The following is a 20,002-nucleotide window of genomic DNA, read 5'->3' as shown; positions in this document are numbered from 1 at the left end:
ACCTTTAGGTTAACAGGTTTTATGCTTGCTCCACTCAGCACTCTAACTGATTCAATTATCATAAAGGTTCAGGAGCTTCCATGAATACTGAAAAAGACCGACCATATGCCTGCATAGGTGTTGTGGAACAGCAAATACTCTGCAGCCCTCCAGAGAAATTCCTTAATTGTAAATAATTTCACCATGCGACACAATCAAGTCACCTTGAATGCAAAACCCTCAGCCTGTGGAGGCAAAGTGTTATTTAAGCTTTACTGGGCTGCGTTAAATTCTGCAATTTGAAGGGCTGTTAAGTTTTTCAATTGAAATTTCATTTAAAATGCAGGTGCTTTTTATTATATTGAGGCTTTACTGCTCTCTAGGTACAAGCATGAACATGGTGCAATAACACAAATCTGGCTCAATCACTGATCAGTAACAGCTGTAATTCCAGAACATTTAGCATTCTTATAAACCACATCCTGAAATCTATAAATTGCTACAGCAGATCAAGAAAATACTATATTCTCCCCCATTCTGCCCATAGCAATTTTGACATTTATGAGATTTTTCTGTGAACATTACATTTTATTGAAATCTTAAAAAAAGATATACTCAGATTTAGTAATTGCTTAAAATAGCTTTAGATTTGGGGATTTGCAGGGGGAGAAGAGGGGACCTACATTTGGAATTATAAGAGTCCAAAAATTTAAAATTTATTCGTGATTGTGGGTGTGCCGAGACTTCAGGAGAGGTGACAGAACATATGCTGAATTCTGTTGTAGTCAACAACAGTAGTATTTAATTCCTGGTGTCCAAACCAGAAGGAACATTACAGGAAGAATAACTTACTTCACTGGAAGTTAAAGAATTCGTGTTAATTTTTAAGGGAAAAGGTGGGGGCAGGGAGGAAGGGGAGGAATCAAATAAATCCAGCACTATGAGTTGCTCCATCTATATTTTAGAGTAACAGCTGACGCAAGCCAGAAGTCCCTGTCTTCCTATCACAGGCAAAGCAAGGTAAATCAAGATTATTCCAGTGATGTCTGTAAAAACAGTTATGTAAAATTGGGATAGCAAGCTTTTTTTATTTTTTTTTCTTTCAAATTTGAAAAGTAACAGTGGTTTTTTTTCATTATATGATGCATCACAAAGCAGCTTCATAAAGCTCAGCCGTATCACATATCCTGCTCTATTCACAGTGATAATAAGGATGGAGTTCTGTATTTAATGCTTGTGCACACTAGGATTAATTTAGATCTCTGAATTTGCAAGTACAAAAGATGATCTGTTGTAAAGAGTAATTAAATTCTATTTGCATGTACTCCTGGGTAAAATCAATTAGGTCGTAAGTTGGAACAAAATTTGGTCCATTATTTAGACCTCACTGAAAGTTGGAGAGATGAGGTGTAAATCTGAATTAGATTTATATTCTGTAAACCAAATTTTTTTCTGGGGTGGAAAGAGGAGAATTTGCTTTGGAATTAAAGACCTTGAAAATCAGTTGCTGCAAATTCTAGTTTAGTGGTGGAAAGGAGCTGAAATAAGATATTTACCACTGAACTACAAATTTGCATTTTATCTAATTATAGCTTATAAGCTATTGCACTGTGAGCATCTGCAGGAGGGGGGGGGAAAACCCACAACAGAAAAGCCCCCCAATATTCAAGCAGTTTGCTGTATAAGGGAACAGCTAAGCCTTTATACTCTTACTGAATAAGTTGCAGGCATTACAGGTGAAACATTCATGGTAATTAGTTGAATCTGAGCTTCAACACCTCCCAAGTTCAGACTTATTCCTTAAGGACAATCTGTAATGTACAGGAGGAGCTGTCAAGCTTCAGCTTTGGGTCCCCCTAGTCCCTCCCCTTCCCGTCAAAAAAGCATATTTTGGTAGCTAGCATACCTACCCACACATTCCCTACTGCCCTTTTAAAAGAGAGACTTTTAAGACTTTCTGAGTTCAAACAAGACATTTGAGAGATGCTTAATTGGCCCCACTGGATGGGAAAGCATTAAATCCTGGTCCCCAACACTCATTCAGTGCAGCTTCTTTTTAAATGGCAAGCAGAATCATCTAATTCTATGTACAAATCAACTAGCACGATACAGCTTGGTTGAAAGGGTCACCACAATTATGTAAAACATGAGTATTAACTGTAATTGGGATAGTTTGCTAATACAATAAAAAGCTCTGAACATGAAAAAAGTTATGCTCGCAGCAGTAGCTATCACTTTCTAAAGTAAGAATTCATGGATGAAATGACATGAAAAAGATGGTTATAAAATTTTAATGGAATGATAAAAGGCAAAAGTCATCCTCTCAGCTGAATTCTTAAAATCCCTATATATCACAATCAGCTCCTTAACTGTAAAATCAATGTGGAGTATAACATGTTGTCAATGTGGTTGTCACTGGAGGGAAGACTGCAAAGTATGACAGCTACACAGCTCAGCCTGTCAATGATGAAAATAAAATCATAAAGCTTTTTACATGGATGTAATTGTTTATAGAAGTAACTACTGAAGATGGAACAGTGGGCATCTTTGTCCTTAAGATTCTTAGTTCATATTTCAAACCATTTCATTACAGTAGTAATACTAGAAGGTAGTTTCATTTTGGCAAATGAAATTATCTTTTATGGTAGATTACTTCGCTCATCTGCTTCAAAAGTTCAGGCTTGGCTTAAAATAAAGGCACAAAACACTCATTAATCTTTTTTAATTCCCTGACTAGAATGACATAATTGTTTACTTACTGTGAGACTTGGAAAGTAAGGAGTTACACTCTCATGGTTGTATTTTTGGGGAAAATCTAGATTTATATTTAATATACTAAGACATGTACCTGGACTGATGCCCTTTAAAGCTAATGAGAAATGCCTGATTTGCTGGCAAAATCTCTCACTAAGCAGAATAAAAATTCTGTGCCTTTTATTCTTTTCAGGAACATGGAAAATGAAATTATATGTATTAACAGAATGTGGTGTCTTTCACATACTGCTGACAGTACCCAGCAGCAGACCCAAATTGTGTAGCTCTGGGCATAAGAGACCACAGGAATCTTTTATCACATGAGATCACAGAACTCAAAAGTTGTTAAGCTGTTCATGCAATGACATGCAATCCATATGAACCCCTTCAAATATGCATTAAGAGTTGTCTTCAGAGTATTACGACTTGTTGCCCTCTACTGCTCCAAATGCATACTGGTTCCAGAACTTTGGTTCTACCAGTCAATAAAGTTCCAATTCCTAATCTGTAGGCATGCATGGGCAGTTTGCACTATATATCATATGATCATCTTATCGTATGTACCACTACTACATCAGCTTCATTTCTTCTGTCCTTATGCTATTCACCCTGTCAGGTATTACATAAATTTTCTTCCCTTTGTCACCTCACCAGGTTTTGTCTTCTCTTGCTTCAGTTTCCATTTTTCTTTCTTAAGCTCAAATGAACACATGCACATCAACTATTTATGGATTAGTTTATATTACTCAATTATATGGACATAATTTACATAGCTAAAGTAGAAGACCTGTCTTCTCAGACAACAAATACCATAAGCAGAGAAAGCAAGAGTTTCCAAAGGTGCCAAACTGCATTATTTACTCTCTTGTTCTGAATTGTGTCTCTTCGTTGTCTACAGCAGGAAGATTTAGGAGAATCATAGAATCATAGAATATCTTGAGTTGAAAGGGAACCATCAGGATCATTGAAGCCCAACTCCTGACTCTGCACAGGATATTCCCAGGAGTCACACCATGTGCCTGAGAATGGTGTCCAAACACTTCCTGACCTCTGTCAAGCTTGGGCTGTGAATATTTCCCTGTGGCCAACCACCCTGTGGGAGAAGAACTTTCTTCTAATACCCTACCTAAACCTCCCCATGATGTCAATAATGCTTCCCTGATTTGACAAGAAGTTGCTCAGCGGATACAGGCGATACATTTTGAAAGTGTACTTTTTTTAAAATTGCTTTTTTTATCTCCAGCAATTTCAATATGTAATGATCTCCAGTGAATATCCTGTGTGCTTTTGCCTGTACTTATTGTGAAGAAACACTGGGTTGACCCATAACTTCATTATGTATAAAAGAGATGGACTTGAAATCACTTATGGAAAAAATAAAAAATAAAAAATAAAAATTGGACTGACTGCTAGGTAACTTTCAAAATCTTCTTTTCCAGCTAGTGCAAGTCAGGCACTTTTAAAAAGGCACTCCACACTGGAGTTGCACACTGACCCACAGAACCAAAATGTAGCCACAACAGAGAATGTGCTGGTGACTGAGATGTTCTGCTGTATGCAACTCACTGGGCTGCAGACAGGTTCTGGGGTGTTCAAAAGCTCATAAAGTAACAGGAAGCTTTTCTTTAAAGTAGAATTTTTGCTATCTTAGAACTTGTCTGAGTCAGAGTGTATTTTCTCAAGCACTAGAAAAAGTATCTTTCTCATTTGGGAGATACCCTTCTGAACAAAAATTACACTGTGTGGATTGCTATCAGACTATATAATTTTGCAAGTCCTAAATCTAAACCACAGGAACCCAGCAGCTGCCATTGGGGCAGGTGACTGTAACCAGTGTCTCTGCGAATCTCAGAGAGCTCAAAGGCTCCGCATAGCTAAAGGGAAAACCTAACTTGTATCTCCTTTACTGTATCTAGAAGGTTTAGTTTTATTTCTGAATACAATGTATTCTGCTCTCATTTCAAGGATACATACTGACCTCTCAGTTCAGCGGTCTTTACACTGATTGCAAGAGAGCTATCTGAAATTTACATTCAAGTTACTGAAAGCAAGCTCCAATTCAGAAACTTCATCAATTGTTTCTATCTGTAGATATTCTGGCAGTAAATAGTCTGATGCCATACTTACCAAGATCACTGGAACAAACATCTTTTATTAATGCATATTTAACAGGTTTTAAAATATTCATAGTTATGTATATTATTGTTATCTGGCATGGGCAGGTTAGACTTTAAAAAATGCATGGAATCAGTTACTAGTGTCACAATCATGTAAATAGAAGTATTTGAACATTCTTTACTGCATTTTTTTTCTTGCATTAAAAATATCCCAAACCTACTAATCTGTATATTATGACATTTTATTGTCAGATACAACACATTTTTATGATAGCATTTGCTAATTTTCCCTTAATGATCCCAATAGCCTCCAATTTTACCAGATATTTATCATAAATAAAATATAATACACAGATACACTGTGAAATAATCAGCTTGTATTACTGGAACTCTACTGACTTTAAAAGTAGATGTGTTGATTCACATCTATTGCTGTCAAGTAGATGTGCACATAGACACATGCACACATGTATTTTATGCCTACAGATACTTTATGCTTTGGTGAAACAAAACACATATATATTTACTGAATAAAGTTCAATAAGAACATGTAGACACACATCTAGTTCTAGTATGAGATATGGGAAACTTCCATTATTATATGTGCTTTAAAAAGTCAAGGTCTGTTGGGCCAGGAATTAAGTGTACTTCTGTAACAAACTGTCAGTATAAGCAGTTTCACAAGAAACATGTTGAAACCTTGACAAAAATACTGCTTAGACCCAATGACAATCGTTCAGTCTTAAGCAATTGAGCTGAATATCCTTTCACATATGGCAGCTCTCCGCAATGACACCACAGAATCCTCTGTCACCACTGAAAGTAGGGTGTTTTATTTTTTAAATTAAAAGGGCTATTGGTTACTGTTGCATCTCCTGCGTAGGTTTTCCACTCTATTTCTCAAAAGAGAATTTTAAAATTTTACACCCACTACTTTGCACAAAAATAATTTTTATATCAGCAACAAGTGATGCATTTTAAATAGACTTCTGTCCTCCTTGTATGTGAAAAGATAAATTATCATACCAGAGCTAAATAATCATTGCAATTTGAATGAAATAGTCATAGGAGACTGGCTGCATTTTGACTATGAATGCAGACAAGTTCAATAATATTGTAACCCCTTTTGTTAGCAAACAATATAATGAAATAACTGAATCTCAACAAGAATTGCTACAGGTAGATAAAACAGCTCTGGTACCTAAAGACCAAGTTCAGAACTAACATTTACTTGTAGGTAGGAGTGTTTATAGAAGCATTAATACCTTTGGAGCTTAAATGAATTTATCAGATAAATTTCTGTTGTGAATCATTTGCTCAGCTTCAAAGAAAAAATGTTTTACAATTGTGGGAAAAATATTTTTTTGCTCAGTGTTTTCTCAACATAGACAGCTGTCCATTTAGAAAAAGGACTAAAATCAAGTTGAGTCACCAGCACTGAATATTTGCTAAACCAATGTTAGCTATCCTGCTACCTTGTACAAGAAAGCTAACAGCTCAGTTTCTTAGGGACAAAAAAAAGTTAGAAATTGTGTATTTTCTTTTTGTATTACAAACAACAAGCTCAAATTTTTTCATATGTTTTTGCTTACATACTGAATCAGGTGCAAAATCCTATCCTGTCATCTAACTGGTCATACCAATACACTGACAGCTGGCGGCTAAATCAAGGGACTGTTGAAAAAGTTGTGGCAAGTGAGTCTGGAGAACATAGAACTACTAACAGTGAAAGTGATGGTATTGACAATGACAAACCCAATTTCAGACCAGTGGGTCACCACTTTGAATTAACAAAGATCACTGGGAATGAAAAGTTCTGCGGTAGCTTGAGTATTCTCAACACAGAGATGAGACGACTGTCATATACTATTAACTTCAACTTATTTTCTCTGATAAGACTGAAATCAGAATCAAGTCCCTGAATATAAAGGAACACCACTTATAAAGCTGTACTTACCAGTGTATCTTAAACTAACCATATATTGCTGGAAGGATACTATATACAGAAATAAGATACTGCTTCACAAAATATGCATGTAAATATCCATATTTTTTTAAGGAATATGTAAGACAACAGACACTTGATCCTTTAGGAGTTTTTACTTCTAGGAAATACTAGGGAAAAAAATACGTTACTGCTCTATAACTGAGAGAGCTAGATAACTAAAGAAATTAAGTACGATGGCAGCTGGACTGTTATTTACATTTTCTCCTAAAGGGAGCTAAATAAGATCTGACTGCTTACTGTCCTCTGCTGTAGTCATTGAAGTCCAGTTGCTGTAAGCATTGCCATAACCATTGGAGGCAACCACTCTCATCTCATACTCAGTGTAGGGTTGCAGGTCTCCAACCTTGTGCTGTAAGGAAGCAGTAGGGCTGGGAAGTAAACTGCAAAGAAAAACAGCACGAGTTACTTCAGAACACACACCAGCACGTCAAGAAAGACTAAAACATGCCATCTCATAACAAGACCAGCCACCCCAAAGGTGAGCTGTGTTCAAGGGAAAGGGCCTGCTCCTGCTCAGCAGTGGATGGTGGTCTTGATGCACTCTGCGTACTCTAAAATGTCACCAGCAGAACGCCTCCGCCGCATCTGGAGTCGGTAGCTGGGTGTGCCTGGGGCGTTGTTGCGAACTGGTGTAGACCAGACAACCTGAAGACTGGTCGGAGTGGCAGCTGAAAGCCTTGGAGGCATCACGCCATCTGGAGCTGTTGAAAAACATGGATGAATTAGAGCAGAGAAAACCATGGAGAACATATGCCGCGTGGAAACAAAATGCTCCATATACTGGAAAAACTGTTCCTCAGGATCAACAGTAATGTTAACATGGTCCATTTAGTTTAACATTTTCACTACTGAACAATGCTAATTCTTAATTTTCTTCTTTCCAATACGTGAATATCATCTTGCTAAAAGCAAACCTCCAAACACCAAAAGTAATTCAGAAGCAACATATTTTCTACCACCTGTTCAAATATTATCTACTTCTCCCTATGCCCAGCTCTGCCACCCTGAGAAGCTAAGGAAATGCTACACAGAAATGTTACCCAGCTAGAGTAAAATTGATCAGACTTTTTTATCATTCAGATACCTTCTCACCCTTAGAAATTAATAATAATTTAAAAAGAAAACAGAAGAAATGTTAAGAACATCTTTAGGTAGAAATCAAAATAGATTCACTGAAGTCTCAGCCTCGAACCCACTGTTTTGTTAAGGAAATTAATTTTTATGAAGTCCAAGGAACTGCAGATCAAAATGTGTCAGTAATGATACCACCAATGACCTTTAACTGCTGCAAATTTCACTGCATGCAGTAAAAAGAACTATGACAATTTACACCTGTGAGTTTATGGCTTTGCTTTTTCTTTAACAAGAAATCAATCTGTTGAAGAAACTTTCTGTATTTAAACACATCTGTAACTTATATATATAACACATCTGTAGCCATATCTCTGTAGCTCTTTTCTAGAGTTAAAACACTGGAAAGGCAGTAGCCTTTGTCATTTAAACTCTTGTATAATAGTTTTGCTTTTCATGGTCCAGTAGTTACCATTTGCTTTTCTCCTTTGGTCTTTCCAACAGAAATTCTTTTTCATTGCTGTTATTTTCTTCTTGCTTCTATTGGAGAAAAACCAGTCTCACAGATCTCTAACTCAAAGTGTAGTTGTAAGCCTCAGGGCCTAAACTTTAAGTTTTAAGATGAGCTAACAGTAATTTACAGTAAGCTTTATGATTTTCATTTACCACCTCTATATGAGGTGGTTACTAAGAGGGAAGAAACAGACTTTGTGATACACTGTGTGAGTAATTCTCTCCCTGAGACAGGTGAAAAGATGCATCAACTCTAAAACAAACAATACATCAGTCACATATAATGGTTTTTATTTATACTGATTTATACATTAACAGATATGTGAAGTAGCATCTGATATTTTTACTCTGATTATATTTATAGCTGGGACACTTCACCATTTTTCATCGAGATCCAAACTGTATTACAGGGAAAGGCACAAAACATGTCCTGCTAAAGCCTAAGATACTTGTTCCCTTTACATTAATTTCAAGGTCTGTAAGTTCACATACAAAATTTTTACTAAAAACTGGTTTCTGGGGTACTGGAATTATCAGGTTCTTCTAATAGTTGGCTCCTAGCCATACAGCCCTCCTGTTCTTTTTTCAGTACAAGATGAAGCAGAACAGAACCTCCAGCTTCCCAATTCCATTCTGCTTCTCTCTGTCATTGTGAAAAAGAAAACATGTAATATGGAGGTTTGAGCCAATCTAGCTGCATTTGGATGTTCCTTCCTGCTGCTGTCAACTACATCTAGGCAAAAAGGTTCCAGTGAATCCCAAGTAAACCTAAAAATCCTCCTATTTCCAAATCCAGAAAGTCTCTGAGAGTAATGTCATTCATGGTCTGCAAATCCCATGCCAACACCTTCGGGGCAATAAGAGATTGTGAGCACCTCACTTCAGAGGAAAGAAGGTGGCTGGCTTAACTTAAATAGCCCAAATATCCCTCCAGTTGAGCCATCAAAAATAAACATTTTCAAATCAAATGTCTCTGCACATGACATTCACTCTCACAGTAAAATGGAGAACACATTTAGTTACCTTACATAATATTGTTCTGTTTAGCAGCAACATAAGCAGAGTTAGATTTCAGTTGTGCAACAACAGATTGGAAAAATGGATGCGAAGTGCACTACTCACAGATAATCATGTACTATTTTGGCATCCTTTATAAGATTATTCCTGAAGTTGAAGGAAAACTGAGACAGTATGAGAAAGATGACACAATTAAAGTAAAAATTTTTAGTTCAGGATTTTTAAGTGTTTTTCTAAGCTGACACCAACAGAAAGAGTCAATATCCTTTCAAAGCAGGTACCACCTCATTTGAAACTAAACTACCTGCAAATTAAAATGCACCAGATTTTAAAGTTCACACAGAAATCCTACACAGCCTGAAAAGCTACATCTAAAACTGAATTTAATTAGTTGACCAAGTAATTTGGCCAGGAAATCAAAGTTTGAGGGGACAGTGTGAGGCAACTCACTGAGGAGGCAAAAGCGTTAAATTTATTTGCAGTTCTGTCAGGACACATCACTTCACCTTTGTCTTTCATTTACCAATCTGTTAAATGGAGATAATAATACTTATCCTTCTTTGTAAAGCTGTCTGAGATCTACAAAGTAAAAGCTCAGATTAAGCTTTATGTATGTATAGAGGTGGTTATTATAGCGATACAGGAATGCTCATCAAAAAACAAAGATGTAGCCGTCTAAATGTCAATAACAATTCCACAGTGTGGATGTTATTTTAATGGAGTAGGTAATCTCAGCTAAATGTTCAAATCTCTTCTACCAACAAAAGCACAGCACAGGGAAGAGTGGAAAATTTGGACAAATCTCTACTGTGAAAGTCGCCTGACCCATAGAATGAGCCAAGCCCACTACTTTCAAACTAACATGTTTCAATATACAGCAAATGTATTTATCTGAAAGGCTTCCTGTAGCCCACAGAGAATTTCCCTGGTGATGTACTAGTGAGTGTTCTCCAAAGGAATAGGGCAGGGGGGCAGGAGGGTACAGCAAATAAATTGTCAAGTCTCTGCTGAGTCATAATGAGAAAGGTGCTCTATTAAACTAATCACGATTTGCTCATTAAAACGGCAGAGACTTACCCCCCAAAATGGCAATTCTAATTTGCACACAAAACATCCTCTGACTATTTCAGGCATTCCTCATCACCAAGGTCTTCAGTGTAACATTTCCCCCAGCTTAACCCTTTTTATCCAATCCATATCCCCAAGAGACTCCTTACTACCCAAGTAATAACTGGCAACAAGCAATAATTCTACAGCGAATTTCTCAACAGAAGAGCCATGTATCTATCAGCTTGATATATCGTCTTTAAGATGCAGTGTTGCTCAAAAATCTCCCCTCGAGCTTTAATATGACCCTCAGGGGGCGAGCACTCCACTTGCAACCTACTGAATCAACATCTAGCCCTGTAAATCCTCACTTAGCAGGGCAGAAAGTCATGCTTTGTGTATCAAGAGACTACAAAGGCAGAATAAAATATTTAATCAGATGTCAATTCTAATCAAATAATTAATAAACTGTTCCACAAAACAATAAAATCTGAAGACTTTTTCAAGATGACAATGATGTATTGTATTCCAAATACTCAGGTACATGTGGATGGATTGAAGAAAGATCTGATCCCTCTTCAGCCGGTAATGTGCCAAGCAGCCTTTGAATAGTGTTTCAACTTTTTGCCTCAATTTCTTTATCTTAAATAACATGTGCAAAAATAGTCAGCTTTGTAATTATTTGTTTATTTTAGGACAGCAAGCACCATGTGAAGTGATTCTGCTTAAATGTTTATTCCATGTTGAAAGTTTGTTTTTTTCTGAGAGGCATCCATTATATTTATCATTAGGATTTATCTGAAATGTAATTTTTTTTAGAAGGACTATTAAAAGGTGAACTACTATTAGGTCAATAAATGATTATTTAGTTATAAAAAGGTCTCCACTATTATTCTATGATAAGAAGAAAAAAAGTCAGCAGAGCTCAATTACATATCTATAAAATTGGTGAAAACTCACACCAACTTTGAAGTGTCACCACTTCAGATATACTGACCCCAATGTACCCATAATATCTCCAGATAGGCAGCTAGAAGAGTTTGGAGCTACGAATATGCAACTCTAAAAGTTGCCACATCTGCATATATAAAATATTTAGCATTTATATCTTATCAAAATATATTTCATACACAAGGACGCAAATGATAACTGTGGGGATTTAACTAAAGGGGAGGACGAAAATAGGCTCTCCAGCATTTGTACCAAAGCAGCAAGGAAAAGTTCCACTCAGACTCCTTTTAGATAAGTGTCTTGCTCTGTCATGACTACTCTTCCTCTTTTCCAGGTTCAATTCACAAACCCCATTTCTTTATCTTATTGTAGTGCTTGTTAAAGTACTCCTGATTAATTTTCTATTTTAGGTGCCATACTGAGATAATCTTATTATGGCACTTTATATGGTCATATGTTCTGCACATTGACATTTGTTTCTTCTGATTTTCTCAGGTATGCCTGATAGTGGCTTACTCAGTACAAATAATTCCAATCATAGCACTCCCCATAATTCTCAACTCGGGCATGTGTTTTAGTTTCATTTCAGAGAAAGACAGGGCATGATGCTGGGCCATATGACATCACTAGAACAGCATGCTAGTTACAAACCTTTCTGTCTTGGCAAAGCAGAAGATTGCTTTTATTTGTTTCTTATCTTCACAGGTTCACTGAAGTTTACTCTGGTTTAGTTTTTAACTCTTTCCCCATTATTTTTCCTTCTCAGCATATATTGAATATAAGAGCTGTTCTTGATTTTTTCATTTGATATATATGTGCAACTATGTTATTTCTCCCACTCCCAATGACTAGAGAATGCACAAAATATTTTTGGAATTTCTTACTAATTTTATAATTTCACTGCTGAATATTTTCAGTCACAGATATAGCTCCATCTAGCAATACACAGGACAACACATCCTTATTCAATGCATAGCCTTGCACATTGGAACACACAGTGTGAAAGGTTCATGGTGGTTCTCTTGCTTTCCCCCCTCTGGCACATTTATCTTGGGGAGAAAGGAAGCTGTGTTTTGGCAGAAAACAAATTGAGAGCTGTAACGGAGTAGCTTAAAGCCTTTGTAAACTTATAGTAAGTCCATACTTGTTCACACCGCAGTGAAATTTTCTTTTCAGAAGTGCAATATAAACAGGGTACAGAAATACTTTGTTTTCTCTTCATGATCTATTCTGCTTTATACCTCTACTCTCTGCTGTAACAGTAATTTCATTGGAAAAAAAATGGTTTTTAAAATCTATTAAATTTAATCATTAATCTTTAATGTTACTTGTATGGCACAACATCATTCAGAAAAATAAAAACAAGATATTTGAAAAAAATTTTAAATTTATCTATATCTGGATTGAGTGTGTAAGCTCTAACTGCAGATTTTTCTGCACTTTCACGACTTGGTATTCCTAGCTGCAGAGCATAATTTTAGTAGGGTACTAAAAATCAACTTACTCCATGACCTGCAGACCCAAAGTTTAAGACAATTGTCTTTTGAAATCCCAAAGCAGGCTTACTTATTCCTCATTATTGTTCCAGAAAATAAAACAAAATAAAAAAATCAACAGCAACAAGAACAAAAAAAACCAGACTTTCTCCTCCTTTTTAATGAACTTTTCTTCATGTACAATCTCAACACCTGCAACCTGGGCATGGGTCTCAAGTGGAAATATGTGTAAGAGATGCTCCTTTCCTAAATGTTACATTTCACTGAGGTCAACACTATAAAGATATCTTATAAATTTGTCACTTCTCCTTTCCATAAGAAGTAACCTGCCTTCCTTCCCCATGTTAGGTGGAAGTTTGTCCATCTTACTCAGCAAGAACTTAACTAAACTCTAAAAGCTACAAAAGAATGCCAATAAGCAATTAGCTGAATGATTAATGATTTTAATACCTGTAGTAAGGACATTGGCTAGAATTTATAACTGTCCAGTAAAACTAATTATTAATCAGACTGTTCAAAAGGATGGTAAGCCAATAACTGCCATATAACAAAATTAATTTTTTTTTAAGTACTATGAAGAAAAACCATAAGGAATGGTATTATAAAATCAGGCAGAAACTGCAATTAAAAAAACATCTCTTGCTGGTTAATTGTGACTCTGGCTACTGGAAAATGAAATATCTCTGTGAAATAGCTTCAAGAAACTATCAGATCTGCCTGTTTTAACTTAGGGAGACAGATGTGGCATGAGCAGTGGGAATAAAATCCTGTCTATCTTCATGCAACAACTTCAGCTGCCTGCATGAAGCAGCTTTAGAGATGAAGTTCAGGAGGTTTTCTAGGATCGCAGGGTTTTATATTATTATTATTATTATTATTATTATTATTATTATTATTAGCGGACTTCTTTGTAGTTGGTTGTTTAGCAGTTTTGGGTTCTTTTGTTTGTTTTTTTAAAGGAAAAAGGTAAAAAAATCTGACATCATCTTCAAAATCTTACAGCTTTCTTTTTAACTAGTATCTGACATCAGAGTGCTATAACCAGAGGCAGGCATGGTACCTTCCACGCTGATGGAGACATCTATGGTGAGAGTCTTTAGATTGCTGGTGAGGAGACTCAGCTAAATTAAAATGTCTTTCTTAATGTTGATACCAGAATTTCAGAGGACTGCAGAGTGGCTTTTAAGCTTGTAGTCTCTTGTTTGAAACTAAACAGAAACTGTTAGTTTGAAACTAACAGTTCTTAGATAGTTCTAGAAATCCAGAGACTCCCCAAAAGCAACCAAAAAAAAAAAAAATGTAATTTTATCACTCGTGGCTGGGAAAAGCCCAGGGAAGAAAGTTTAAACCTATTTAGTTAAATGAACAATAAGTCCAGACACATTAATCTTCAACTTTGTAGAAGTTTTGCAAAAACAGAGAATGTTTTTCTGGAAAAAGAACACACAGAAATGGCATTAAACCCCAGCAAAAAAGTTTTCAAACTGCCATCAGACTAAACAAATGCTTATCAAAAATGAGATAACTTACAATTTTGAGGAAAGGAGATGGCATCAGCTGACTTCCCAATTAACTCTTTTTCAGCCTAATAACTCTCTGAAGGGGATTCTAATGTCATGGAAGAGGAGTAAGATAAAGGAAAAGGCACAGAGGTGGTGATGTTACAAGAAACAAATGCATTGTTGTGAAGCACAGTCTGTTAAAAATTAATTTTTAATATTGATTTATTCTATGACTGAAGGAAAAATTATAACACCAGATAGTTAAAACCAGAAAACACCATTCTACTTGGATGAGTGGACATGGCTTCTGCAAATTATTTTTAGCTATTAGTTGTCAAGCATTGGAACAGACTGCTCAGGGAAGGGGTGGCGTCACCATCCCTGGAGGAATTTAAAAGGTGTGCAGATGTGCTGCTTAGAGACATGGATTAGTGGTGGACCTAATCAAGTTGAAATAATGGTTGGTCTTGATGACCTTAAAGATCTTTTCTAACCTAAATTATTCTATGATTCTATATCTCATCCAACATGGCAAAAGAAACTAAGAAAATACAACAACCTCAGCTGAATGGTAAAGAAAATAGGATATTGGAAAATATGTGAATGTTCTCACTACATAAGAATGGATGTGTATGGAGTATGGATATATTATGGCATCCATCCTGCAGTATGGATGTGCTGATGGAGTGCTACAGAACAGGCCATCCTGTTGGTAGAAAACTGCAGTGCTGCCAGTTGATGTGCATTTTGACAGAAGCCTCAGTTTATACATCCCTGTATGTACAGACTGGAGAACAATGCAGGGGTGCAAATAAATTAGCTCCACAATAAGATTACCCGTAGTTATTCTTAATCCATAAATTTCTCTGTGGTACATAATGGATGGTGTAAAATACTACCTTTTCTGATGGAACCCAAGCTTGAGAGTGCCTATAAATAGAAAATGGATCTGACAAGATGACAGATTAGCTGGTGTTAGGGAGCCACTACACACAGTGGGTGGTGCAGTCTTATTGTATCTTGAATATCCTACAGGTATCAGTGAGATCCAGGTCACTGGACTATCTTTTGGCAACGAAACAACTGCAGCCAGAACAGACTTCCTCCCTTTCAAATTCTTTCTTTACTTGCAGAAAGAGGAGGAAAAGAGCTTCTCCAAAGTTTCTGCTTCTAGTAATCAAGGCAGCACAGAGCTGGCTCTTGTTCACAGCTACTACTTAATTCTTTATGATATATATGATAATCACAAAGAGATTTTGACTCATTGTCAAAATGAGTCAAAAACTCTAACTCTACAGACGGGGAGTCTCGTCTATGCTTGCAAGAAATGTTGTTCACCTCAAGACAGTAGAAGTCATGCCTGTAGAATACTGAGTGAATAATTCTTTGAAAATTGACTTCTTAAGGTTCCATCAAGTGTCTTGTAAAATTTTGCTCCCTGGAAGACTGTTTCAGTAGCAAACACATTCTCACAAATGGATATTAAAAAAAAAAAAAAACAACTAACCAAAAAAACCCCCAAACAACCTCCCCCAATAATATTTTGGCTCCAATCTCCACGCTATTAAAAAGCACATTAACTTTTCCTGTTCATCTGAGGCTGAAAACAAAAATATCAAAGCAACAGTATCTTTTAAGTAAAAATTCTGGTTTGTGTGTCATCTTAACCTGCTTTTCAATTCACTCTACAGCATTCCAATCATATAGACTTTGAAGCAGCCTATATTCTCTGGTTTTCTTCTGCAAAGTATAGTATATGTCAGATTCAGAAAAAATACCAAAAATGACTGTATATTTTATTAAAAGCCTATTTTTATTCTCTCTCTCTTTTTAACAAAAGTCTAATTTAGTTGCTGTTCCCTTAGGTACGAGGTACACAGTTCATAATTCATTTGATATAAAATGTCAGTTTAGATTTTTGCACTTCTTTGATAAATGAGAAAAAACACGTACATTTCAATTTCCTTCTACGAGGTTTCACTAAAAGAAGCCCCTCTCCCATTGTGCTGCTCAAAGACCTTTGCGTTAAATTAAACATCAAGATTCAGAAACTGTAGGGAATGATATTTCCAAGACATACAGTATAAATACATGAGACTGGGAAAAAGGTAATGATTTTTCCTACCAGTAAAGTGATGTCTCCCAAAGAGCATCTTTGATCCTTGAATTAGTTCTCAGTTATAATTTAATATATCAAAACTGTCAGCAGCTTTCCTTACATTTAAACATAAAGTGATGTAGTCAGCTCCACAAAAAGCAAAATACAACATTCAGGGGCTTCCTCCGCCTCCCCCCCCCCCACCTCCATCCCCAACATGTGCTTGTGACACTGAAGTCCATCAATATTAATGAGGAAATTCTTTGTACATCAAAGGGGACAGCAAAGAATTAATTTAATTGTATCTGTCATCATCACTGGTATGGAGTGTTTTTTCCTATATAACCAAATCCTGCCGTTGATCAACGTGTGAAACTCTCAGGGGTGTAATCTGTACAATGGAATAGAGAAGAATCAAAAATTTAGTTCTGGAAATAAGACTGATACAATTAGGAAAAATAACAAAAAAATGCTGCGTATTATTCTCTTATGTAATACATGAGGCCAAGGCTGACAAATCTGAACCATCACATTTACAGGGTAAACAAGAATTCTTATCACTCCTCCCAATGCCAACTGCAATGCTATGGCTGTCACTTCATGTTACAGTCCAGTCCAACAGCTGCAGTATCAATAAATTAAACTGTATTAGAAAATAGCAATAGGATCACATCCTGATGCTCATGCTCATGATGAGGAACACACATCCAGAGCCACTAACACCCAGAACTCAGCACCTTCTCCTCTTGCCCTCTGTGCTGCTGCTGTGCACACTCCCTCATCCCAGCCTGGGAAGTGTCATCAGCCCCATGTTACAACACTACCTGCTTTTTTTTGCCCTCAATAAATGAGGCTTCCCCCTACACCCAACAGCAGAGTTTCAACAGGATAGATGGACAGTATTCCGCATTCCCTGCTTAAGAACCCAGAAGCTAGTACACTGTCCAGCAACTGGGAGACAAGATGAATGATCCAGATCTCCTTTTTTTCAGTCAGCATTCTAACAGAGAAGAGCTATGCAAGAATATGGAAGGTAACACCTCCACTGCAACTAACCATGACAAAAATCCCTGACTGTTTTTAACCCATCACAGCTCCCCACTAAAAATAGCTTTTCAAATCACAGAGATATGATATATATACTGGAGCACAATATTTAATATTTAGGATGAATAAAAAGCAATTCAAGCAAGACTATTCCCACACAGAAATACTATGTTCAAAATATACAGTTGACTTCTCTGATGAATAGGGTAAAAGGATTACAACCTTTTATAGTCAAGCTATCCACACAGGAATGTTCATACAGCATTATTAAGCAGCTACCCATTAGTTAATGCCCTGTTCTAGAGACATTTAACAAATAAACCATTTACATGAATTATCTCTGGACTTCATTTTCTTAGATAATACTGAAGAATACATAAATTCACTAGAATTGGTGGTAGTGTGTCAATCTACAACAATGAATGATCTGCTCACAAGTATTTTTACTGAAAAGACCTTAACTACTGTCATCCTGTTCAAAATCAGGTAGCCTAATTGATTAAAAGTCATTATAACACCATTGTGGTTTATTCAAACCCAAATAAGGCTGAATGTGTTCTGCCTTCTGTGTCACAAGACATTTCAAAGCATTTACCCCCAAATACATGCACTATTCATCACAGGTCAAAGAAAACTAAATACCTTACTCTCTAAAATACAGATTTTCTTCAATCTTTTGACAAAAAGTAAAGATCCAGAGGAAACTTCCTCTCCTTTGTTCATTTTTCAAACATAGGGCTAAATCCTCAACACAGAAAATTTACAGCTGATTAATTCAGATTACAACCATCAGTTGAGCATTTTGGACAGCAGTACCAATTTTTTATGAATAACCCTCTCAAATAGACTACTCAGTATGTAAGAGCACTCCCAACTTCAACGTAAAGAAAAACAGAGAAAAGATAAGTATTTTTTCTTTACATAATGCCATCTCTTCAGTTATTCAACTTCTTTTCTTTATATATGTATTATTAGAAATTTTTAGATAATCTAAATTTGGTCAACCTCAATGCATGCATCTTCTCTGTACACACTGGCTGCATTAAACCATGGTGACACCTTTCACAGAGTGGCAATCCCCCAGCCTAAGCTAAGAGACAAGAAAAAAGGCTGACAAACTTTGTGACATGTATATTATACTTTTCAGCATGAGGAGAAATACAAAATTTTCTTTTACCTTCTGCTGCTAACACATGCCTCTCACTCTGTCTGTAAAATGGGAATAGCAATCCTCAGTCACCTGAGAAGCCTACTGGAAATCTGAATTAGCAGATACAGTTGTAAAAATCATAAAAGTAACTAGGTCAGTATACAAACAGTAAGGATAAATATAATTCAATACTGGACATATCACCCTACAACATGAAATACATTAATTCCCTTTCTCATTTTACTCAGCTGGAATTAATCTAAGAGCATAGCATTTCTTTGACAGAGGAATTAGCATGATCTGCATAGAGATCCAAAGATAAAAAAAGACAGAAAGCAATCATGTACACATGAACATGCATATACTGATATTTCATATACATTTTTGTGTGTGTGCATACGCATGCAGACACAAAAATAACATTCAGAAAGAAAAGAACAGTTAGGAAAAGCTGTCAAATGCCAAGAATCAACCATTAAGGGCTATAAGACTCTTATAGTTGCCTTTGTTGAAAAAAAGAGGGGAGCACACACCAACACTGCATTATAGGAACACCAGAGGAGAAGTGGTGACTCTAGCCACTAACTCTCACTCAACCTCCATTCTCTCTCCTCTTGTGCCTTTATAGAGAAGTTTATTTCTCCTCAGGTACTCAGCCAACTAAACTGAAGTCAACAACCTAGATGTAAAAGAACAAGGAGTGTTACACTAACAAAAAGTAGGGAAAGGTCAAACTTAAAACACCACCAGAACAAATAATTAGCTATATGGAAAAAAGTTATTTTCTGCAAAATGTTTTAAGAATTCAGAAATAAAGTTTCAGATATTTTTAATTCAATTTCAGATCCTTTTCCAAACTACAGAGAAAAGTCCCAAAATGGAGTTACTAAGAGTAATTTTTAACTGTATACAGAACCAGCCAAAAAAAGCAAAAGCACTTTTATGGCCATGATGTTTAAGAAAGATCATCTCTGATTTTTTTCCCTAGCTAAAGAGAGGAAAAGAACAATGATTTGATTTCCTGTACATTTAAACCTCAGCAGGTCATTAAAAAACCCTTATTTCCCCCCATGAAGTTTTTTATCCCCTAATATGGAAACATGACAAATATTTAACAGGATGAGAAAACTTTGCTGGAGGTGTACAGAATCCATTGCAGGCAGAGGAACTTCAAAACTTCCTGAACTGTGCAAAGTAGCTGAAGTCTTCAAACCTTGCCATTTTACTGAAATACTTTTTGATCACCAGGCTA

At 36.2% G+C, this 20,002-nt stretch overlaps 1 protein-coding gene across 1 annotated transcript in view; it reads right to left on the bottom strand.

Moving 5' to 3' along the window:
* USH2A (usherin) overlaps window positions 1-20,002 on the bottom strand; it is a 374,098-nt gene that overhangs the window by 132,723 nt on the left and 221,373 nt on the right. The window contains exons 39-40 of the mRNA XM_033055679.2: window positions 7,409-7,559; window positions 7,096-7,238 (exon numbers count right to left, since the gene is read on the bottom strand). Of these exons, the coding sequence (XP_032911570.1) occupies window positions 7,096-7,238; window positions 7,409-7,559 (294 nt within the window). The remainder of the gene's footprint in view (window positions 1-7,095; window positions 7,239-7,408; window positions 7,560-20,002) is intronic.

The sequence above is a fragment of the Catharus ustulatus genome, chromosome 3, assembly GCF_009819885.2.
Source record: "Catharus ustulatus isolate bCatUst1 chromosome 3, bCatUst1.pri.v2, whole genome shotgun sequence".
Lineage (NCBI taxonomy): Eukaryota > Metazoa > Chordata > Aves > Passeriformes > Turdidae > Catharus > Catharus ustulatus.
This window is presented reverse-complemented; position numbering and strand designations above follow the sequence as displayed.